Source organism: Hemibagrus wyckioides, linkage group LG03, assembly GCF_019097595.1.
Source record: "Hemibagrus wyckioides isolate EC202008001 linkage group LG03, SWU_Hwy_1.0, whole genome shotgun sequence".
In the NCBI taxonomy this organism is placed as follows: Eukaryota; Metazoa; Chordata; class Actinopteri; order Siluriformes; family Bagridae; genus Hemibagrus; species Hemibagrus wyckioides.
In genome coordinates, this window is record NC_080712.1 from 13,486,857 (window position 1) to 13,512,910 (window position 26,054).

Sequence of the window (26,054 nt, forward strand, 5' to 3'; positions counted from 1 at the left end):
TAACTTGGAAATTGAGTGAACATTATTCCATTACCTATGAGATGCCCCCTCTGTGAGAGAATGTGAGAATGTGCAAAAGGCATAATGTATTCATGTATTACCCTTGAGAAGTTCGGTGTGAGTAAATTTGATTTTGTACAAGAAGCTGTATTACTGCTTTACCTTTGAGATGTTCTGGCTGTGTGTGTTGAAGGTGAGGTCTGCAATTCGCTCGACACACTGTACAATGCGTGTGCAGGCTCGAGCTTCGTTCTGAGCCATCCACAGGATGTGTTCCTCCACCTGCATCATGTTGCTTGCAATGTCAGACACGTAGTCCCCTAGCTGGAGGGAAGAGCAAGATAAACAACACATCCCTGATTAATAATAAGCAAGATTATAATATAATACAGGGCTAAGACCTCATACAATCAGATTCGATTTAAAAAACAAATTCCAAAGATGAGAGTGTGTCTGATATGTGATTTTTGGTCATGCTGTTACACAAGTGAGTGACTGACTGAACGATTTAATTAATGAATAAATCCCAGATGGATCATGTAATACATGCATATATCCATTCATCCATTCTTAAGAGTGTGATATATATATATATATATATATAAAATACTGTGTGTGTGTGTGTACCTATATATATATATATATATATATATATATATATATATATATATATATATATATATATATACACACACACACAGTACATACTCATTCACACCAAGCTGTAATTTAGAGATACCAATCAACCCTGTTTATTTTTGTATTTTTTTTTTTGACAGGTGGAAGGATACCTGAGAACCTTTACAAAATAATCATAGACCAAATGTTCTGCTAAATGTCCTGTCAAGGCATGCACTCCTCAAGAACTTTCAAGGTATACTGAGGTATCTGACACCAGCTGTAGATCCTTAAAGTCCTGTAACTTAGCGAGTTGGGAGGTGGAGCCTCTATGGATCTGACATAGACCTGCTTTTCCAGCACATCCCACAGATGCTTGATCGGATTGACAGCTGGGGAATTTGGAGACATCTTGAAATCTTTGTCATGTTCCTTAATCCTTAAGCCATTCCTAAACATTTTTGCAGTGTAGCTTCTGAAAGAGTACACTGCCATTAGGGAATAATGTTGCCATGAAGGGGTGTACTTGGCCTTCACCAGTACTGACTTTTCAAAAACTGACTTATTAGTTTTATTCATGAACCATTTATTCTTACCAAAATAAAGAAATAGACAAAAATTGTTGGTATACAATTACTACATTAACATATTTTCATTATCTGTATCTGTACAGTGCTCAAAATATTCAGATTTAAACCTAAAGTGGGTGTAGTGTATACAGGCAAAAGGTTTGTTGTATTTATTTATTTTTATTTGGTTCTTTTTAAAAATGTGAATCCACCTACCACTATGCTCAGGCAGCATGGAAAAAGGTGAAAGAAAACAGAGCCATTGAAAAAAGAAGTCATTTTTTATTCAGAAATTATTTTTCAGGTTTGTTCTTTTATTTTCTTCAACTCTATTATTTTATTAGCCCTGTAAAAACGTTCTATCAGCCATCTAATGGTACTGAGTAAGTGAGCTAACTATGTTTCAAAGCAATGATACGTTTCCAAAATCAAGAATCAGCTTTGGTGAGCTGTTCTTTAAAGCTGCAAACTAAAAGACATTTTTTTAGTTTGTCCTGCAGCACCCTAGTCTCAATCAGTGTAACTAGCTTAAAATTGGCACACTTACAAAAAAAAACATAACAAACAAAAATGTACAAAACAACACTGTACCTATTGTTCATATCTATGTTTGTACACATTTATGACACATTACCTACCCTTTAATGGCTTCATCTATGGTTAAATCCCTAGCATATTTATATCTATATTTACATTATCATTTAAATCTGTACATATATTTTTTAATGTGTCTGCTTTCTAACAAACAATTCTTGTTATTTTTTTTTGCATTATATCATTTACTAAAGTCATAATAAGGTGCTTATAAACAAAACATAATTCAGATGAGCAAACTATGTGTGGGGTTTGAGAATCCCATGCTGTGAAAAGTTCTGTGAATAAACACTCAACCCCCTCAACAGCACACTGTCTGTCAGTTAAACTTTACCGCAAGTTTAAAAATTTCCTCCTCAAAATGGAGGAAATTGTCATAGACAGAAAGTTCTGTTAAATGTTCCATCAAGACATGGTCTCCACAAGTCCTCTAAAGGTGTTCTGTGGTATCTGGCACCAGCAGCAGATCCTGTAAGTCAGGGATGTCCAATCTTATCCACAAAGGGCCGACATGGGTGCAGGTTTTCATTCCAATCAAGCAGAAGCTACACCTGATTCCACCTGTTTAATCAACTCATCTTGGCTTTCGGTAGACTCAGGTGTGGCTTCTGTTCAGTTGTAATGAAAACCTGCACCCACACCAGCCCTTTGCGGATAAGATTGGACATCCCTGCTGTAAGTCCTGTAAGCTGGTAAGTTGCAATGTGGGGCCTTCATGTGGATCGGACATGGACAGCACATCCCACAGATCTCTGGGTAGAATCAGTACACTTATTCATGCCACATCTGGGAAGATTTTTTATCATGATACACTCATGCTGTAAAAAGTTCTATGAAAAAACACAACCCCCTCAATGGCACAATGTCTGTCAGTTAAGAAACTTTATAGCAGGTTTAAGTCAAAATGCACTCACTGGCACATAGCCAGAGACAGGAGACTTAAATAAGTGTTGGATTTGATAAACCATCAAGTCTTTTTTTAACTAGAATCCAGGTGCTATAAATCATCTACCATCAACTGAATGATCCTTTTGTTATAAATATTCTCAACAACTCACCCAATATACCAACAGAGGCTGCTTATAATCATCAAACTCATTTTACACAAATGTGTAATGAATATCAGACTTCTGGACTCCACTGCATTGTCTCAGCTAACAAACTCTACATAGCTTGAATTAACTCAGGTTTTTTGCTCGCCTAAATATAACACAGCAGCAGCAATGCGGGTTCTGTTAAAGCATTATAAAAATCTATGAACAGAAATGTTTTACTGTGTTTTAATATGAACTTCCTTTCAGAAAGTAAGATTTAAATATATACTCATTTGAGAGATGTGGTGTACATAGAGAGCAGGAAAAGCTGTTTATTTTGAGTCTGAGAAAGTTTTCATAAAAGATTGAGATGCAGTTCTACATGTTCCAACTGATGCACATGAAAACAGAAACACTAGCACAGCATATTCATACAGGTATGTCTGCAAATCAGTTTAATAATTCATGCCACATGGATATAATTATACACAAATACATTCCTCCATGTCTGCAAGCACATCTCAATGTTACTCTGATATACACCAATCAGCCATAACATTAAAACCATCTTGGCTAATATTGTGCAGGTCCAAATTGTGCTGCCTTTGAGGCATGGACTCCACAAGACCTCTGAATATGTGCTGTGGTATCTGGCAGCATGACATTACCTGCAGATCTCTTACGTCTTGTAAGTTGTGATATGGGGTCTCTAAGGATTGGGCTTGTTTGTCCAGCACAAGTCAACACCTTGTCACGTTCCTCAAACCATTCCTGAACAAGTTTTGCAGTGTGGCAGGTTGCATTTTCCTGCTGAAGGATTCCACTGCCATTACGGAATGGTAGTACATGTCAAAGTAACAACCACATGAATTTCAGAACCCAGAGTTTCCCAACAGAACATTGCCCAGAGCATCACACTGCCACCAGCTTGCCTTTTTCCTCTAGTGCATCCTAGTGTCATCTCTTCCATCCACATAATGTAAAAGATGATTCATCAGACCAGACCACCCTCTTCCATTGCTCCATGGTCCACTTCTGGCACCCATGACCCTGTCCGTCCTTGGACCACTTTCGGTAGGTACACCCCACAAGACCTGCTCTCATCCTAGTTGTCTTGCCATCACAACTGACCCTTGTCAAAGTCACTCAGATCCTTACACTTGGCCATTTTTCCGGCATCCTACACATCAACCTTGAGAAATGCTGCCTAATATATTCCACCCCTTGACAGGTATACAGTATATTAACAAGCTGTCTATCTATCTATCTATCTATCTATCTATCTATCTATCTATCTATCTATCTATCTATCTATCTATCTATCTATCTAAACAACAGTTAAAGATGATCCACTTTTAGTAGCATTGTGAACGGTAAGAACTTTTCCTTGTGTTGCCTAAAGTAAACATCCCTACAGCTAGCCAACTAAGTTTCTGAACTCATTCAGACAGCCACAACCCTCTGGTTTCCTCCAGGAAGGCCAAAGCCTGACCAGCCGTCTCCTCTACATTCCTGCCATTTGCTACTTTTGAAATGCTAAAAACACACCAGCAGACCGTTACAACATATAACTCTCAAGACTATACACAGGTATTAATAACATGTAGTATGGCTGTAAATTGCATATAGTAGCTGTAGATATCTGAACCAGATGCTAGAGGAGATCTCAGGGTGCAGTGCTTTAGTAGTGAAACCAAGGTGGTCATTTCTAATGTGGGGTTTTTAAGGAAATTCACATTACTGAATGTGTATACAGTGTCAGAGGATTTTAAACTGACTTGACTACAGAGCTAATGTTTTAAAATGTTATAGCTTAATTGAACGAGCAAGTTCAAGTCTCATTACAGTGAAGTGAACCACAAATTAGAAAGCTTTTAAAAATGTGCTTAATGGAGCCATGCAATGTACACACTACAAAGCATTCAAACAGTAGAGCCTTTGATAAGGAAGCCCATTTACAATGAATAAACACACTCACACACAGCGTTGCTAAAAAGCTAGCTTCCCTGTGGCTTTATAGAAATTCTAATATCATCACTCATGAGGTGACGTTCCAGGATTTATGTAGTCGAACTGTGACAAAAGGAGTTCATAGACAAGCAGCATTAAAACATGTAGCTCTCCTGAATAGGGAATCTGGTAACTGAAAAAAAGCTTGTAGGATTTACTTAATTCAAATGCCTACATCAGATCCACGTGATTGAATCGAGTAACATTAACACAGTTAGTTTTTGTACTGCCAACATGTACATGATCTGAGCACGTATCTTCAATTTGGGACACTGAGCTCACAATCAAACCAAAGATGCTACTGTTTTGACATAGCCACACTATAGTACCATATTACCACTGCACTATTCTACCATGCATGTTTTAAATGCCTACATTTAATACTGTAGTTTAGTTCCCAGCACCAACATCCTCTTGACATTTCACAAAGCAGCTGGTTTACATTATACAACCTGAATTGATCATACTATATCTTTCAATCTATTAATTATAAACTTATTTAAATTAAGTTTAGTATAAGCAAAGAAATAACGTTGGTTTTTTTTTTGGAGAAACGTAATTTTTTTTAATGTAAACTATACACAATATTTTTCTTGATTCTGACTTTTTGTAAATGATTTTGAACATATTGTAATCAATAAGGAATACCTATGAGAGTAAAGCAGGCCCAAATGGTTCAAAAGGTGGCAACAACTATACAGCATCTGTACACCTTGAAGCAAATGAGATGCAAGTACTGACTGACTTTATGGACAAAACAATATACAAAAGTTTAGCACAGTGAACGGAATATATAATACACTGCACCTCCCATTTCCCCCACTATTTTTTCTTAATTTTTGCTCAGTCATCCCACAAATGCACACAAATGAAGGAATAAAAACAGGAGCAAACAGCTTATTACATCACTCTCTAAGACAAAGAAACTAAAGAAAAAAGCATTATAATAACCTTGCACTGGTTTATGTGTACTACTGTAATTATGACTATAATAGTGGAAAAATAAAATAATTTAAAAAAAATAATAATAATTATCTCTAAAGCAAGTGTGATTACTGAATGCTTAACACAAGAAATCTAGAAATTTTAGAAATGGGTAAACATTTATAATTATGTTTTAAACCAATTCTTTACTACAGATCATTATATTGGAATGCAGATCACTATCACTTTCTTCTTTAGAAACTAAATATCTAGATGTTATCCAATAAGGGAACTTCTCTACAAAGTTGATCATTACATGCTAAATATTTTTCATGTTCATGGGAAGCTCATACAATTGGTGTTTGTAAATGCACAAAGGTTCATTCACAGGAGATTACACTCTGGTAAGCATTATATTAGCTTAAAAATGAAAAAAATAATAATAATAATAATAAAAATCACCCAGAAAGTAGTGGTAGAAAGCAAAAGGAGCAACAAGCGCAAACATTAGTGTGGCTTTTCATTGCTGGAGAAACCTGAGAGATTTGAAAAGCCTGAAAACAGATGTTTGTATGCACTCACTTGCTTGTAATTTTGCTTAATAGCCTCCAGTGCAATTTGTTATCACCCCAGATTGTAACTTTATAATGTACATGACATAATTAACTGTACAGTTATACTCTATTCAGGCAGATTTCCTTTCCTCCAGTCAGTTACATAACATGTGAATGCTGTTAGCTTGAAAGCAGCTTACAAAAGCATGCTTGTGGGTGCAGATGTTTGATCCAACTAAACAGAGGCACACAAGGTTATAGCTACAAATTTAATTAGTGTAAGCAGTGCAGATTTCTAGATCTGAAATCTAGATCTGGAACTGCCTGTATGATTCAAACAATACTGCTGGTCTCTTGTTACAATCTTTTCATGCTATTGTACTGTGTGCATGCAAATCTTATTTAAAGATGATGCTTTCAAGCAAACTTTGGTGAAATGCCTTTAAAAGACTATTAAAACTACAGCTTTAAACTTTGGTCTTTTCCAACTTACTGATTCAACTTTAATGTGAAACAAAATGTACAATAATAGAAATTGTTCCATTTTTTTTTTCAGTTGTACTGTTTGCTTAACTTTTCAGCAATTGACCCGAATCCAAATAAGTTAAAATGCTAAAATGTCGCAGATGAATCACGGTAGTCGATTGTCTAGAGCAAGCAGGGGAAAGTCCTTACTTCTTGCAGGCGATCCACATGTCGTGTGATTCTCTCAACAAGATGTGTGACAAAGATGACGTCCATCATGTCTACAAACATTGCTGCATTGCTGGTGATGGAGGAGAGCTGTTGGGCCAGGAGCAGAGCGTTGGAGGTGTTCACTGGGATCTGTGTGTGTGGGACGGAGATAGAGAAGAGAAAACACTTCATCTCTGTAAAGTATATAGTGAAAAAAAGGATTATTTCTACAAATGGCAGATCATTCTAATTAGTTCATAGTGTTGATTTCTTTCATCGATTTTATAGATTTTATTTTATAGATTTTAATCATTTAAATTTGAATGGTTCACCATTTCAGAGTGTGATATAGTAACTCCTTTGAAAGCTTTGAGATAAAAGTGAGCATTTTTTTGGTGTTATAACACAAAGGTGTATGTGTGAATAAGGCCCATTATACTGACCCTACATTAGTAAATAAATCAGTCGTGTTGAATGTAGGTTAGTCTCATCCTCAGACGTCACACCCACAAAGCATTTGCTGAACATCTGATGCATAAGGCACACTTCAACTGAAAACACTTCAAAGTCTTCATCTGATTGGTTGTATTCTACAGTATATCTGGGAGACCTGTGTATCATGTCTTTTGTAATGGTCCACCTGGAAACAAAGCTGCCATGATGCTCTATTTATGTCATGGAAGGAAGTCATCGTGTTTACAACTGTGACAACAAGCACTTATGAGGATCATCTAAATCCTGAATTTCCCAAATCATGTGCAGTTTACTGTATAGACTCATTTGCATGACTTTCTTAAATGAACGATCTAGCAACCCAACATTGAATTTACATTTTCACGTCCCTAAACTTGACGCTGAACCAAATGAACTGTGATTATTTGCTTTACATGGTAATCAGGGTGCTCCTTGGCCAATAAAAGTTGCTATGGAGTCCAGACTTTCTGCCGTCAGTCTGAAGTTATCTCTGTGGACAGTGTTACAATTCTTGCAGTGCCCAAGTATTTGTGTCAAAAAAAATGAGATGGAAAGCTTAATTTGAACTTATAAATCCAAAATAATCGACCAAATATTTCAACAAAATGTAAAAATCACTATCCAACATGTTGCAATGTAGATGACAAACTAACCACATTTAAGAACCACAAAACTGGCTGTGGGACAAAGAACACAAAATAATTAAAACCAAGAACCAATAATTAAGGGTCTTATTCCTCAGGGATTGGAGGGTGTTTCAGGTTGGAATAATGAGATCTTTTTAAATAGAGTAGGGAAATCTGCAATGGTAGCATTCAAGAAGTCTTAAAATAAGAAAGAACATCGTCTAAAATGTTACGTTATGCAAGACAACATATCTGGACATTACTGAAATCATACTACAGAAATTTCACTTTAGTATAGCCAAGTTACGACTAAATAATGTTTTTAAATTGCTTTAATGACTTAGCATACACAAGGTCACTACTATGCAGGCAACTAGCCATTTCCCAGGACCTCTCAATAATTATAATACTACTAAGTATCTAGAGTATGTATTTAATTATTAATATAGAGCAACACAAATTCATTACCTATATTTAGAACAAAACCTGCTTGTTCAAATGAAAAATCAGACAGACTACGTGACCAGACACATACACCAGTGTAGCTATTTGTAATGTGTAACGAGAGGCAGGATGCATGTGTGTAAACAAGTATATAATTTATTGGGGCAAATCCAAAAATCATAATCCAAGTTCATAGAGTGGGCCAAAACACAGGCCAGTAAAGACGGTTAACCCATAATTAGAAAAAAGGAACAAAAACTAGGGGCAAAACCATTCAGTGTGAAAAAACAGATATTCCAGAATGAGAAAATACACAGGAAAAAAGGCTTAATAACAGTAATTTAGTAAAACTCCTGACTTTTCTGAGTGTGCAATACACTTGGGGCAGGATCTTTTAAAAAATAGAATTAAAAAAAAAACTGTCAAGTTTTTTTGCAGCTATTTTATTAAGATCCCATTTGGAGACATCATCCACGCAACCCTGGTGGCCTTGTGCACTCCTTGCACTTTAGTTCTACGAACTAAACACTTGCATACATATACCACATCACATTATCTGCAGGACAGAACTAATGAAAAATGATCCCAGCCAAATTTAATCTTTCAGACGTGGGAACATTAAGGCCAGTCATACTAGGACTCAACAGGTGTTCTGGCTTATTATCATAATAAATGTAGTTTCTGCCCAACATTTTTCCCAGCATGAATAGGTGAAGAAACAGACAATGTTAATCATTTTAGCCCACCTGTGTAAGTTCATGCAGCATGCGGGTGAACTTGCTGGAGTAAGGGCACTGATTATAGTCGTCTTCTGCCCATCGACCCTGTTTATCACACCTACGCCACGCCCTTTTCTCATGAGAGCTGTAGGAGGCTGTGGCACAGGGGAGAAAGGCCATTAAACCAGCCTGGGTTTTAGGCCATCTGTAGGAAACAAGAGCAGCATCAGATCCACCATTCTAAATGCACTGGTTTAAAGTTTAAGTGGATGGCAGAATGAGTTATATAACATAATAAATATTTCTATACTAATATGTACTCAGTGCTTTTAATTATTCCTATTGTTCTGAAGAGTTTTAAATCATATAAAGTCTCAATTAGTGTATGTGTTTGTGCATGAATATATGTATTTTACTTATGCTACTGGGAATTCTGCTCAATGGTTAAGGCTCTCAGTTAATGATTAGAAGTTCAGGGTTCAAGCCCTAGCTTTGTCAACCTGCCACGGCTGGGCTCTTAAAGAAGGCCCTTAACCTTCTCTGATCCAGTGGTGCAGTATCATAGCTGACCCTGAGCTCTGACCCCAGATTCCTAACAGGCTGGGATATGCAAAAAAAGAATTTCACTATGATCTAATCTATATGTCAAATAAAGGCTGAAATATCTATATATATATATATATATATATATATATATATATATATATATAGAAATATAATCAGATCACTGCATTGGTGTCTAGATAATGCAAATATTGCTTTCATTTTGCGCATGTGGTAGATGGAAGCATTAAAACCAATAGTATTTTAAAATCTCATTCTAAAGTACTCTCCATGCATACTAATAAATGTAAAACGTATTAACTGATGTTACAGAATGGGCTTTAAGGAAAAAAGTGAAACAAGACACAAGAGGTAATTATTGCTAATGGGCCATTTTTGTAAAAAAAAAAAAAAAAAAAAAAAAAACAATTTCTGGGCTTGTCATAAGAAATATGCAGTGATATTTTTCCCCATAACAATGAGCTGATTGTCCTTTACATCCATATTGTGTTGAAACTATGGCAGCAGAGTGCAGCTAGATGGAAGCTTTAGGAAATGAAAGCACAGAATATAATATTAAAAAAGAACACACAGCAATGCTGAGACATTCAGCCAGAGCGAGGCAGTCGGCTTCGTCTCATTAACTACTGAGTGGTGCCCTGCCAGCCATAGACATGGTTAATGATCATAAAAAATGAGAGGTGTGTGTAATTTGCTGGTTAGGCAGAATTCGGATTGTGATGCCACAGAAGATTTGTTGCTTGCTAAGAGTGCTGTTGTATATGCTTTTGATTAACCTTATAGATATACTGCATATTGAGCTAAAAAAAATGCAGATGCATGAATATTGTGTATGGTGGATTGTAAAACGATGGGTTTGTGTTTCTTATGCTTCGCACACCTGAAGTCACCTTTGTTGCCGGTCACCCTCTCTGCAGAACAGTACAGTGCAGACGTCTCCAAAACCACAATCTCCATGCCAATGGAGCTGTTGCCACGGGAACTGGTCACATGGCACTGCCAATTACCGGAAACATCAGCATCCACGTTGGAGAGGATTAGTTCACTGAGAAAATGGAAAGGGGGAAGAAGAGAGAGAGGATGCAGGCTTTTTTAAGTCCACAAATGCATTCAATATAATTCAGCCTCATCATGTTAAATCGTCTATTACATGCATGAGGCTTCGATATATTAACATTGATCATGCACGATAATTTAACTTTCACTGAATCAAAATCTGACATTATTCTGAAAAATTTGGTTTATTCAATTACGTAAACAAAAAAAAAACTTTGCTAGTCAGTAGATTGGCAGCCCATCCAGGGTGTCCCTGTCTTGTGTCTTGAGTCCCCTGAATAAGGCTCCCAGCTCCTCAAAACCTTGTGTAGGATAAGTGGTACCAAAATGGATGGATGGATGAATAATTAAATATATGGATGGATGGATGGATGGACAAATGGATGGATAGATGAACAGATTGATGAATGGACGGAGGGATGGATGGATGGACGGATGGATGGATGAATAAATATATAGATGGATGGACAAATTGATGGATAGATGAACAGATGGATGGATGGATGGATCGGTGAAATGATGGATGGCTGGATAAATGGAAAGACTAATGGACATATAGATGAATGGACAGACAGACAGACAAATGGACAGATGAATGAATGGGCGGATGGATGGTTGGGACATTTAGAAACATGCATTTGGCTTTATGGTTGAGATCCTAAGTAAAGCAGATTTCTGGGCAACTTTTTGGCAGAACTATTTACACAACCAAACTGGGATTGGGATATTTTTCATAACACAAGTCTTCTGAAGCTTTATTCAGAAAACATATCCTCAGTAACACTTTCACCTGCACACTGTAAAAATGACCAGCAAAAAAAAGGCCAGCAAAACACTGCTGAGTCAAAGTCTGCATTTTTTTTTAGCATTTACCTGCTTACAATCAAGATACAGACATCCTTACAGAAAAAACAATTAACTGAAAACTAGACACTAAATAATCCACTATACAAAAAATCATATTTGTATAAATTAAACTACAAAGTACACTATAATTCAGTGCAATTTTATATCGTAATACATTTTGCATTTTTTGAGAAGTTGTGAATAAAATGCCGTCAATAAGAACTAAATGCTAATACAAAAAAATGCTGTCACATGCTTGGGACAGCTGACATTCAAACAGTAAGGCATAGCAAGTGAGGGAGTTCAAATCTTTACAGAAAAAAATGATTAAAGCCTCTCGGCAAACTTCAATTCTATCCAATAATCCTACACACACACACACATACAAACATACACAAACATACACAAAAGTACACACACACGCCTTGGCACACACTGTTCAGGAAAAGTGCTCGGTGTAAAATAATGAATGCATTATCGCTTTCCATGGAAATGTTTTGTAAAACAGCATTATGAATTTCGGAGTCAGCTGTGTGTAAGCCCTTCAGTAGCTATTCACTTGCACATTCTAAACATAAACAAAAGCAGCATGCATCCACTTGTTTAAGCTAAATCAGATTTATGAACATTTTAAAACTGCTTGTTTTCCTCTTACAAACGTATGCTCAAGACGGGAATAGGTTTTGTAGAAATGTCAAAAGCATGCACATGAATCATCCTCAGATCTTTTGCCACTGGTTAGTGATGGCACATGATTGCACATTCTTGCTGTCCTCTGCCACAATACAGTCCACTGGACATTGATTAATAACGCTGAGATGTGTCACTGATCAAGCAGGAGAAGCAATAGCTTTTAGGAGCCGGTTCTCTGTACTGTATGAGCCAGCAAGCGCCTGGTGCTTCAGGAACACATGGTGACGTTGTGCAGCATGGAACCGATGCTACTGCACTCGCAGCTCCAGCTGCTTTAAAAACCACACGCCAAAAATAACAGACATTTTCTCTCCAGCTGCCATAACCGCAATGCACTGCATCCGCTCCGGCCTCCCCGTGCTGTGCTAGAATAGCCCTGGAGCCAAGAACCTTTCAACTGCTCTCTCTTTAATTCAGATTGAAGAATGAATGGACACTCGTTTAAGATGGATGTGCCTGGGCGTCAGAGATAGGATTAAAAACTGCAGGAAATTAAAATGAAGATGGGCAGTTCTAAAGCCAGACAATGCAGCCAGAGTGCTTCTCTTCTCACCTGATTTTCCCAAAGTAGATGGGAATGCAGAAAGAGACATCACTGTTAAGTGCACATCCAAATAAGCCTCTGAATACCGACCTCTTGTGTCCTTCCTTCTCTCTCATTTTCTTTCACAAGCACAGAGGCAGGGTGGGACACAATCTGTCTCTGGATGAGCAGGAGGCTGAGCAAAACAGACTATGAGATTATTCAGCTTTAAAAATTAAACACACTGTGCTTATGCATGGGTCAGCATGGTCAATAGAAGCACAATAGATTCCACTCTGCAAAGAAAAGGAAACAGTAGAGTAAAATATGGATTCAGCTCAGGCTGACACACACACACACATACATGCACACACACATACACACACACACATGCACACACACACACACACACACATGCACACACACACACATATATGCATATGCATGCACAAACAGGCACACACACACATGCATACACATACACAAACAGACCTAAATTCTCACTGCTGCTATTCTATTGTGAAGCTGTCTACAAGCAACGCCTCCCCAAGGCCTCATTAGGAGCATTTACGCACTTGCGCTGATATTTAACGATTTGTTTATATAACAGCACTCACGAGGCTGTTAACGATTAAAAAAAAAAGAGCCTGGCCATTTATCGAGCAGCATTCCAACAGCCTGACCATAGACCAGCATGCACTTCCTCTGAGAGACAGGGGAAAAAGAGAGGGAAAGATACAGGGAGAGGGAGAATGGCTAAACAGGTTGTATGTTTAATAAAGCTCAGTAAATATGAGTGATATTTTTAGACAAGTGACACTGACAGGGATATTTCCAGTTCACCGAAAAATGAATGCATCTTAATCCCTAAGGAGCTTTGATACAGAAACAGTGACAGTGGAATACAAACTAAACAGACAAGATGCACACAGACAGACACCAACATCATACTCTTGTGTAGCAATGCTTTAATAGCATTAAAAGAATAAAAAAAGAAGAAAGGATTGATTTATAGAAACCATGATCATCCTCACAGCTGAGCTAAACATGTAGTGTAGTATAGTGTAGTGTAGTATAGTGTAGTGCAGTATAGTGTAGTGTAGTATAGTGTAGTGTAGTGTAGTGCAGTGTAGTGTAGTGTAGTGTAGTATAGTGTAGTGCAGTATAGTGTAGTGTAGTATAGTGTAGTGTAGTGTAGTGTAGTGTAGTGTAGTGTAGTGTAGTGCAGTATAGTGTAGTGTAGTGTAGTGTAGTGTAGTATAGTGTAGTGTAGTGTAGTGCAGTATAGTGTAGTGTAGTGTAGTGTAGTGTAGTATAGTGTAGTGTAGTGTAGTGTAGTGTAGTGCAGTATAGTGTAGTGTAGTGTAGTGTAGTGTAGTGTAGTATAGTGTAGTGTAGTGTAGTGTAGTGTAGTGTAGTGCAGTATAGTGTAGTGTAGTGTAGTGTAGTGTAGTGTAGTGTAGTGCAGTATAGTGTAGTGTAGTATAGTGTAGTGCAGTATAGTGTAGTATAGTGTAGTGTAGTGTAGTATAGTGTAGTGCAGTATAGTGTAGTGTAGTATAGTGTAGTGTAGTGTAGTGTAGTATAGTGTAGTGTAGTGTAGTGTAGTGTAGTATAGTGTAGTGCAGTATAGTGTAGTGTAGTATAGTGTAGTGTAGTGTAGTGTAGTGTAGTGTAGTATAGTGTAGTGCAGTATAGTGTAGTGTAGTATAGTGTAGTGTAGTATAGTGTAGTGTAGTGTAGTGTAGTGTAGTATAGTGTAGTGCAGTATAGTGTAGTGTAGTATAGTGTAGTGTAGTGTAGTATAGTGTAGTGTAGTGTAGTGCAGTATAGTGTAGTGTAGTATAGTGTAGTGTAGTGTAGTATAGTGTAGTGTAGTGTAGTGTAGTGTAGTATAGTGTAGTGTAGTGTAGTGCAGTGTAGTGTAGTGTAGTATAGTGTAGTGCAGTATAGTGTAGTGTAGTATAGTGTAGTGTAGTGTAGTATAGTGTAGTGTAGTGTAGTGCAGTGTAGTGTAGTGTAGTGTAGTATAGTGTAGTGCAGTATAGTGTAATGTAGTATAGTGTAGTGTAGTATAGTGTAGTGTAGTGTAGTATAGTGTAGTGTAGTGCAGTGTAGTGTAGTATAGTGTAGTGCAGTGTAGTGTAGTATAGTGTAGTGCAGTATAGTTTAGTACAGTGTAGTGTAATATAGTGTAGTGTAGTATAGTGTAATGTATTATAGTGTAGTGAAATGTAGTAAAGTGTAGTATAGTGTGGTATAGTGTATTGTAGTGTAGTGAAATGTAGTAAAGTGTAGTGTAGTGTAGTATAGTGTGGTATAGTGTAGTGTAGTGTAGTATAGTGTAGTGTAGTGTAGTGTAGTGCAGTGTAGTGTAGTATAGTGTAGTGCAGTGTAGTGTAATGTAGTATAGTGTAGTATAGTGTAGTGTAGTATAGTGTGGTATAGTGTAGTATAGTATAGTGTAGTGCAGTATAGTTTAGTATAGTGTAGTGTAATATAGTGTAGTATAGTATAGTGTAGTGCAGTATAGTTTAGTATAGTGTAGTGTAATATAGTGTAGTATAGTATAGTGTAGTGCAGTATAGTTTAGTATAGTGTAGTGTAATATAGTGTAGTATAGTATAGTATAGTGTAGTGCAGTATAGTTTAGTATAGTGTAGTGTAATATAGTGTAGTATAGTATAGTGTAGTGCAGTATAGTTTAGTACAGTGTAGTGTAATATAGTTTAGTACAGTGTAGTGTAATATAGTGTAGTGTAGTATAGTGTAGTGCAGTATAGTTTAGTACAGTGTAGTGTAATATAGTTTAGTACAGTGTAGTGTAATATAGTGTAGTATAGTATAGTGTAGTGCAGTATAGTTTAGTACAGTGTAGTGTAATATAGTGTAGTATAGTATAGTGTAGTGCAGTATAGTTTAGTATAGTGTAGTGTAATATAGTGTAGTATAGTATAGTGTAGTGCAGTATAGTTTAGTACAGTGTAGTGTAATATAGTTTAGTACAGTGTAGTGTAATATAGTGTAGTGTAGTATAGTGTAGTGCAGTATAGTTTAGTACAGTGTAGTGTAATATAGTTTAGTACAGTGTAGTGTAATATAGTGTAGTGTAGTATAGTGTAGTGCAGTATAGTTTAGTACAGTGTAGTGTAATATAGTGTAGTATAGTATATTGTAGTGCAGTGCAGTGTAGTATAGTGTAGTGTAATATAGTGTAGTATAGTATAGTGTAGTGCAGTATAGTTTAGTATAGAGTAGTGTAATATAGTGTAGTATAGTATAGTGTAGTGCAGTATAGTTTAGTACAGTGTAGTGTAATATAGTGTAGTATAGTATATTGTAGTGCAGTGCAGTGTAGTATAGTGTAGTGTAATATAGTGTAGTGTAGTATAGTGTAGTGCAGTATAGTTTAGTATAGTGTAGTGTAATATAGTGTAGTGTAGTATAGTGTAGTGCAGTATAGTTTAGTACAGTGTAGTGTAATATAGTGTAGTGTAGTATAGTGTAGTGTAGTATAGTGTAGTGTAGTCTAGTGTAGTGTAATATAGTGTAGTGTAATATAGTTTAGTACAGTGTAGTGTAATATAGTGTAGTGTAGTATAGTGTAGTGCAGTGTAGTATAGTGTAGTGCAGTATAGTTTAGTACAGTGTAGTGTAATATAGTGTAGTGTAATATAGTGTAGTGTAGTATATTGTAGTGCAGTGTAGTATAGTGTAGTGTAATATAGTGTAGTGCAGTATAGTTTAGTACAGTGCAGTGTAGTATAGTGTAGTGCAGTATAGTTTAGTACAGTGTAGTGTAATATAGTGTAGTGTAATATAGTGTAGTGTAGTATATTGTAGTGCAGTGCAGTGTAGTATAGTGTAGTGCAGTATAGTTTAGTACAGTGTAGTGTAATATAGTGTAGTGTAGTATATTGTAGTGCAGTGCAGTGTAGTATAGTGTAGTGCAGTATAGTTTAGTACAGTGTAGTGTAATATAGTGTAGTGTAGTATATTGTAGTGCAGTGCAGTGTAGTATAGTGTAGTGCAGTATAGTTTAGTACAGTGTAGTGCAGTGCAGTGTAGTGTAGTATAGCGTAGTGCAGTATAGTTTAGTATAGTGTAGTGCAGTGCAGTGTAGTGTAGTATAGTGTAGTGCAGTATAGTTTAGTACAGTGTAGTGTAATATAGTGTAGTGTAGTATAGTATAGTGTAGTGCAGTGCAGTGTAGTGTAGTATTGCATAGTGCAGTATAGTTTAGTACAGTGTAGTGTAATATAGTGTAGTGTAGTATAGTATAGTGTAGTGCAGTGCAGTGTAGTGTAGTATAGCGTAGTGCAGTATAGTTTAGTACAGTGTAGTGTAATATAGTGTAGTGTAGTATAGTATAGTGTAGTGTAGTATAGTGTAGTGCAGTATAGTTTAGTACAGTGTAGTGTAATATAGTGTAGTGTAGTATATTGTAGTGCAGTGCAGTGTAGTGTAGTATAGTGTAGTGCAGTATAGTTTAGTACAGTGTAGTGTAATATAGTGTAGTGTAGTATAGTATAGTGTAGTGTAGTATAGCGTAGTGCAGTATAGTTTAGTACAGTGTAGTGTAATATAGTGTAGTGTAGTATAGCGTAGTGCAGTATAGTTTAGTACAGTGTAGTGTAATATAGTGTAGTGTAGTATAGTATAGTGTAGTGCAGTGCAGTGTAGTGTAGTATTGCATAGTGCAGTATAGTTTAGTACAGTGTAGTGTAATATAGTGTAGTGTAGTGTAGTATAGTATAGTGTAGTGCAGTGCAGTGTAGTGTAGTATAGCATAGTGCAGTATAGTTTAGTACAGTGTAGTGTAATATAGTGTAGTGTAGTATAGTATAGTGTAGTGCAGTGCAGTGTAGTGTAGTATAGCGTAGTGCAGTATAGTTTAGTACAGTGTAGTGTAATATAGTGTAGTGTAGTATAGTATAGTGTAGTGCAGTGCAGTATAGTGTAGTATAGTGTAGTGCAGTATAGTTTAGTACAGTGTAGTGTAATATAGTGTAGTGTAGTATAGTATAGTGTAGTGCAGTGCAGTGTAGTGTAGTATAGCGTAGTGCAGTATAATTGCTTACATGTGTAATTGCTTTCTATGGTAGCTGTACTTGTTTTTAACACCTATGAATCAAAGATGGCTTTGACTGAATATGTGTTGTAATGAGGTCACATGAGATGTATTGGCCCAAATCTGCAGTAATTTTGAAAAACTGCAAGCTCCTCTGAATATTGCAGATTTTGCGTTAATTTTTGCAAGTGTGGAATAATGGACACTTCATACACTCAGTGGTCACTAGACACTGGACGAGGAAAAAATTCAAGATAGTAAAATGTTCACTGCAAGTAGTATCACTTGGCAAGCAGCTAGAGAAATCTCTCAGTAACACATGACAGAATGTTCACATCTATCTATATCATGAATCAGAAGGCAAATGTCAATTGTACAGTGTGAAAATAAAAAAGATAAACACCCGATAAATGCCCGATAAACACATTCCACCAAGCTGGTGAAGTTTTTAAAATGTCAGAAATATGAATTGGATGTCATATAATTACAATGAGCAGTGTCCCAATGTGAAGGCAAGTTTAGATGGACAGGCAAAGTGGGTTTTTTTTGAATAATCAGCAGGTGGGGGTTGATTGCTAACCATAATCACACAATGAAGGCTGCTGCATGTAAACAAGCTAAATCATCACTAAGGGAAAAAAATTAATGAAATGATTTTTTTTTTCATTTCTGCTTTTGGCAATAATACATACTGTATCATTCATAAACTAGAGGTTCCTTGGGGTTCTTTATAGATACCTGGGGTTCTCTACTTGGCCAATATAATCTTCTCCCAAGGAAAAAAAAAGTAGAATCATACAACCTTTATATTAAAATGATTTTCTAATTCAAAGAATGTGTAAGGTGAAATCAAAGCCATTACTTTTGGTGAATGTAAACCTTGAGATAGTGGAAGCTTATTTTTAAATTCAGGACCTTGCCATTTTCCACAATCTACTCTCAGCTGATGACATAACCATACTTTGTGTCAGTCTAATTAGCTTCAGGTTAGTAATGCATTAATAAAAATAGTTTTTGCATTTTTAAATCATCTTCCTGAAATATTTAGTATTATAGTTAGTTCTTAGAGTAGCCCTTGTGTTTAAAAAGGATACTAGCAACTTGGCTAATATTTTATAAATGCTACAGATGAAGTAGGTCGATCTTAGGTTAAACTCTTGTCTGAATCTTATACCAAACCTTCTGTGCTTTGGCTGTCTGAAAGAATTAAAATAATATTGTAATTATGCCACACACCATGGGGAACCTTAGTGGTATTGTACTGCTGAAAAGATAGCAGGAGAACCAATTCAGCCTTAGCCTGAAGGTCTGCACTTAATTAGTATGGGGCTGAGGTGAATATTGCTAAAACTCAGAGCTGCGTATGACTTTATATCACCTCAGGTAACTGCTCATTTATAATAAAACATGAATGAAGAAAGCAGATGGACTCCTGATTACCAGAACAAACTGTACAAAAATGAACTTTTGTATTCTTTTATCCTTTGTGCATACACAGCTCTCTCTCTCTTTCTCTCTCTCTCTCTCTCTCTCTCTCTCTCTCTCACACACACACACACATAAAATTCAAATTCTTTTCCTCTATTTCCTGATTACTGTCTCATTCATGAACACCCTCTCCTGCTTTAGCAAGGCACAGGAGACGGACAGCACTAACCACAATAAGCCAAACGACACTCTAACAAGCCAATTAAGACCTCGGTCTCCATGGCAACCTACATAGACAAAGCATCAGGCAAGAATCTGATGGAAAGCGAATGAGTGAGTGAAGATAAAAGAAAAGGGGACAAAAATGGGAGATAAAACCTCCCGTCTTTCTAGATTGCTTTTTCCTCTGCTCTATTCTCGTATTCTATGTCAAGTTAGAATGATTAAAAACTGAGAGATTAGTGGCGATGTGGTCTGCAACTCTACAGGCTTTCAGGGCTTTGAGTAATGAGGTATGATTCACACTCCGCGGCTGCTCTCCCGGCTATCGCTTACCGGCTCTTTAGCCTCACGCCATTACTCAGCATGGGCGCCAGGCTACACAACGCACCAGCCATTAGTTATTAACTCACGCTGGACGCTACGTCTGTCTGGATCCCTAGAGCTCAAGCAGGGATATAGAATAGACAGATAGGAAGGGAATATAAACTTTCTGTGTGTGGTAGGTATTAATTAATGCCATGAGCAGCTTCCCTATATATGCCTGAAATAAATGCTTGTGTCTACAGAATTATTAATGTACTGATGGTAAACTACATGTAGTTACTGCTGTATGGAACTGAAATCATTATCATCTTCATGCAGCATGCACACACACACACACACTCAAATAAGGCTCATCAACACAAAATACCTCAAACAGGCCAAAGAACAAACTGGCCCTTTTACCATGCTGCTTTCAAGCCAAAAAAGATCTGCATATTACAGCATGACATTTACAGTGACAGTTCAATAGGTACAATAGATAAAGTCATGCTTTATTTTTCTGCATTTGCAGTACAGTGCAGAAGTCTTAAGCCGGTTTCAGACTGTGCAATTTCAACAGTCTTTTAAGATTAGGGGAGTGTGGGGTGCAGCTTAATGCAGGGCACGTAGTAACAGACTTTATTTAGCAGTTCCCACATACACTGGTATGACAAATCTTCCTGTCTTTATTGGTTGCCATACCAACAATGTATGTAAAAAAAAATCACACCAAAAATTCAAACAATTTGGAAGATATTAAGGGAAGATCATTCTACCATAGCATAAGTGAAATTTCATACAGATGAGTTGTCATTCCTTGCGTGTTGATCCTGACAAAATCTTCTAAAAGATTGTGTGATAACTGTGTCATCTCTATGTTAGTTACATGAAAAAGATCAGAACTGAAAAGCTACGGACATTAACAGTAGACCTGTGATTAAAGAAAATTTCTATTTTCTGCTTATCAATCCTCATCTTCAAGCTTGTTTGAAGAGAGACTTTTTCAAAGTGATCTTGTAAGAAGATTGTAAGGATGCTTTTTTTCTCCCTATTAGCATGTTTTGTTTACTAAAACATGTATAGTTTTTTTGAGAATTCTGCGCCATTCTATTCTGGCCTCCTATTGGTCGCTTTTAGACGAACATTAGACGACAGTAATCACACACTAAACAAATAATGCCAGAATTTTCTTTAGCCTCAATGCATTGAAAATATAAAAAGAATTACCATAAAGAGCAGTAAATCAAATTAAAATTCTGAGTGACCAGCCTTGTACTACTGTTGGCCTTAAAAATGCATCGGTTCTCTCAGGTACACTGTCATAAAGTGTTACAAGGAGATCAGCAAGCAAGTTGTTCCAAGCATTTGCCACAGTTCTTACACAGACTCTGCCTCTCACCTGCTCCTGTCACTGCAGGCAAAGTCCCAGACAGCATTAATGTTTTATTTGAAAAGATGTCTGTTATTACAGAAGATGTGACTTTCTTTAGGACACTCTAACTTTCTGCTACACAAATGCAGAAGCCAGAAACAACACGTATGAAAAAAATAAAAAAAATCCTGTTGTTCTCGTTATTGCATGTTGTTGTATTTGTACAAATGGCACCGTGTTATATGAAATGCCTTCACTAATGTTTACATGCTGCTTAAAGAACTGTTAAGAATCTGCCTGATAATTAGACACATAAATTAAAATAAAGCAAAGCAATTGAAGCAAATCTGATTCAATTTCTCCTAATCAATCCATTAAATAATCCCTTACATAAGGAAAAAAATCACCATAAATCTCATTACTTGCTGTCTTTCTCAGTCATAATCTTTTCATAGATTCTTCACCTGTGCTTTTATAGTAATGACAATAGTAATTGTTGTGTGATTAGGAGAGGGTTATGATGGGCATCCAAATCATATTCCAAAACAAAATTCCACATCTCATTGTCATTTCTTATGGACATTTTGCTCCTGATGTGCTACATGAAAAAGCATATGGAAATTTGATAGCTGCCAAAAAAGTGCAAGCTCATTTATTAACAGGATCCACAGAGGATTGTGTCTTTTGATTGATTAATATACCACTTGTTCTTTTTGCATGTCCGCCTTACTGAATATGCCATTTGGGGCGTTTCTACCTAAAGCTGAAAAAACACAAGCTGGTTTGTATATGCAAATGGATTAAATTAGAACTGCAATGTGATTTACAATCACTTCAGGAGCGGTGACTGCATGTGCAAATTAGAACATCTGAAAAGCAGGTATTTACAGAAGCCTGCTTCCTATAGTTCAATACAAAATTATATCATTCCAAAAGTCTTAATAATGAGAACGTTTATCAAGAGCATGACTAATCGGAAAGTTTGTCAGAATGATAGTGTACTGTAGTAAAGTTGAGTAAAGATTGTTTCATGTTGGATAATCACCCCACGTTCACACCTCTAATGCCAACAGCATTTAAACAGATCCTTTGAAAATGTTCTTTTTCACACAGTTAATTAACTTTTAAGATATTGTATGCTCATGTCTACACACTTTTATTTTACGCTATACTACAGCACTGTTGAATTCTCAAATCAGGCTTGTCATAAGGTGTTGATTATTTTTCTCCAACTACGCAGTTCTGCCAAGAGATCAGCTATAATTATATGTTTATATTAACACAGTGGCTTCAGAGTTTGCCTCGCATCTCCAGGGTTTAGGGATTGATTCCTCCTCTGTCTTGTATGTGTGTTTCCTCTGGGTACTTTGGTTTCCTCTGCCAGTCCAAATAAATGAGATGTAGTCTGATCGACATCTCTAAATTGTCCATAGTGTGTAAATGTGTGTGTGACTGTGCCCTCCAATGGATTGGCATTCCATCCAGGATGTCCCCAAGTCCCCTGGGATCGCCTCCAGGCTAAATCACAGGAACTTGCATGACAGAAAAGCTACCTAACTTAAGGCTAATAATAAATGGAAAAGCAAATGTGTTGTTATTAAACAAAGTCAAACAAAGAAAATAGATAACCATTGATATGATGACATTTTCTGAAAGGAGACATTTATATAACATTTATGAAAGTAGGCTCCTGTGTCAATAAGTTATGCTTCAGGGCGAACATTTGGTACAGAGAATGATTCTCGATATTATGATAAGCTGTGTTTTTCTTGATATTTTTGACTCAGATTTAATTCTATATTCTAACTTCATATAATAACCACTGTATCGTTGTATGCCACTGGTATTTCAGACGACCCCCTCACCCCTCTCATGGACACTTCACCCTCCTGCTATCTGGCAGAAGGAGCATCGGTGCCACCAGCAGCAGCCTCTCCAACAGTTTCTTCCCTGAGACAGTCATTACATTACTCAACACCCTGCTGCCTCCCAAAACTCACCTGCACCAGACTCAGTATGACCCAATACCACTGCACACTGCACTTTACAATGCATCAGACATTTTTTATTATTGTGCTGCTGTTCTTAATGCTGCTACAGTTTAGAGTTCATAGTCAATGTTCTGTATTCATTGTCCTGTCTAATTATTGTACTGTCTTGTTTATCTATTGCTCTTCACTCGTTCTTCACATTGAGCTTTATGTAGTCTAGCGTACTGGTATGTGTCTAACCATAATCCGGAAGAAACATTTTGTTCCATTGTATTCAAGCGATATAAAGGAATGACAATAAAAACACACTTGACTTGACACTTGATTTAACTACAAGAGACAGAAAAAAGAGACGCTGGAAAAGGAAGGACTGTTCAAAAGGTTCTTTCAAGGATGTTCCTCAACATAACATGTAACTACAAATAGTTTAAAACAGTAGGGTCCAATCTTATATGGAAAGGGCCAGTGTGAGTGCAGGTGGGTTCATTCCACCAAGCAGAAGCCATACCTGAGTCTACTGAAAGGCAAGATTAATCAGGTGGAATCAGGGGTGGCTTGACTGGTATAAAAACCTGCACCCTGCACTACACTGCCCTTTGTGGACACCCCTGGCTTAAAAGAATATCAATAATAATTTTTAATAATGTAATCTTTGGAAAACTGTGGTTGTATAAGAGGAATAAACCAATTTGAGATGTGTTTTATAGAAAAATAATCCATTTTGATCTGGTAACAGCTCTCTGCTTTGCTTTTGGCTTAACATCTTAACATCATGTTGATCTTAACATCATGTTATGGATTACTTTCCTACACCAGCTCGCACTGTGCTGTTATATTCCTGATTTAATATCATATTTTGACATGTTTTTTTACATGTCTCATTGCATTTAAAACATGAGTTTCATTTTCAGTTTACTTTCCCCAAATTGTCTCTGACATCCACCTTCCCCCTTGTGATCACTCTGTCATTTATGCACTTCTTCATCGTGAATCATGCACGTTACTCACTAACCATGCTCAAATAGTACTTGACATGTGGGATTGTATTAAATTTGAGCCTTTGGAGTACACTTGCTAAGACTGACATCATTAAGGCTTGTTAAAAAGCACAAGCTATGCGAGAAAAAAAACTTTGCAAAGACACTGAACTAACTTGTTACACTGACAGGACTTGTCACAAACATTTTGACACAAAAGACTCCTTGTATGTGCATTTTCATTTCATGTTACATGTAATATGAACATGACCTGAGCTTTTGAAAAGTTATAAACGGTTCATTCAGGACTGACCATGTGGCAGTGGGAATCAGCTTGCATGTACACGTGTGTGTATATACTTGGCTGTGGCTTGTGATTAAGTGGGCCAGTGTTTTGGTTGGCAGCTAGGGCAGACTGGCTAGTCTGTGGTGGAAAGGAGAGCAGGTCCTGACACCCCACCTCCTCATCTAGTGGGATCTCTCTGCTGCCAAGAGCAACACTACAGCATGAACTCCATGTGGTGAAAGAAGGCCTGCAGAGTTTATGTAAAAAAAGGCAGTGCAAGGACTTAATTGCACATCTTAATCAGAAGCAGAGTGACAAGAAATCCATCACATGCCTGCAGACACTGTGAAAAAAGACAAAATATCTCACCATAGAGTGGAAGAGTAGAGATGTGGAACATGAGTGACCCCTGCTAAGGTGCTTGTGAATACAAAATCAGACAATTACTGTAAGCCACAAAAAAATAAAGCTGACTCCATGGCTTTAGACCATTGTATTTGTCTTTTTTAAATTTAGGTTAGCTTCCTGATATGTAGTATATTTGGTGAAGTGTGAAAGCTGCTTTTGAGTCCGGGAGCAGTCTAAAGAACCGATCCCCAGTCCTCTTGAAAATGGTGGTCTAGGGTCTTGCTTCAATCACATTTTTCTACAATGTGTGTGGAAGCTATACACTCTCTACAGGACAGACAAAACACCTCATGGATATATGTAACGGAGAAGGCATTCAGTAATATCAAAACAAAAATGAAACTGTCAGAAGGTTGAATGTACATGACTCAATGAAAAAGTCCAACAGAAGCAATTATGTATTAGTGTGTTGTTTTAGGCCTAATACAAACCTTTTGAGCAAAAATGCATGTCTTGTGGCACTTATACAGCTAATAATTTTCTTATACAAGATTGCAGGGGACATGCCATGTTATGAAAATTATATATATATATTTTAAATAAACTGACAAACTTAGTGTCTGCAAATCTGCATGCACAACAGCAATGTGTGGAGTTGCACAATCAATAACTCGTGCGTAAGGAATTCTTCTACCTGAAAGCGAACCTGCAAAAAATGAGCCCTTCTCCTAAACAAAATGAGCTCAGAATCCATTCTGGGTGTCGACTAAATTATTCTTGCCAAGTGTGAAATTGCCTATTTAGCCTATTTAGTTCAACACTGTTAGAATATGCACTGCTTTTCACAACACTAAAAAGAGGCTCCAGGAGTACAGCCTGGATGAGAATAAGCTGTAAAAAACACAGACAAACACGGTGAAGAAGTGCAAGAATCAGGATGTTCATATTCTCAAGAGATCACACTGAGTCAGTCACTGTGTCCTGTTTGACACTGAGATTTCCCAATGCCATACAACCATCATCACTCACAGTAAAGGGACCACACGGCTCGCAGTGACGAGGGCAAACAACGACAGCATAAAAGCGAGCATCCTCCTGGGTGGTTTATGAAGGCTGCAGCTTTCGGCATGCTC

General features: G+C 37.0%; 1 protein-coding gene across 3 annotated transcripts in view; it reads right to left on the reverse strand.

Annotated features, from left to right (window-relative positions):
- The window catches only part of LOC131350962 (adhesion G protein-coupled receptor A1), a 195,148-nt gene that overhangs the window by 110,233 nt on the left and 58,861 nt on the right, over nucleotides 1-26,054 (reverse strand). For 2 of the 3 annotated variants that reach the window (XM_058386008.1, XM_058386007.1), the window contains exons 8-11: nucleotides 10,686-10,850; nucleotides 9,269-9,446; nucleotides 6,979-7,128; nucleotides 163-324 (exon numbers count right to left, since the gene is read on the reverse strand). In XM_058386008.1, the coding sequence (XP_058241991.1) occupies nucleotides 163-324; nucleotides 6,979-7,128; nucleotides 9,269-9,446; nucleotides 10,686-10,850 (655 nt within the window). Of the gene's footprint in view, nucleotides 1-162; nucleotides 325-6,978; nucleotides 7,129-9,268; nucleotides 9,447-10,685; nucleotides 10,851-26,054 lie in introns of those variants that run through there. The other variant, XM_058386009.1, reaches the window with a different exon arrangement.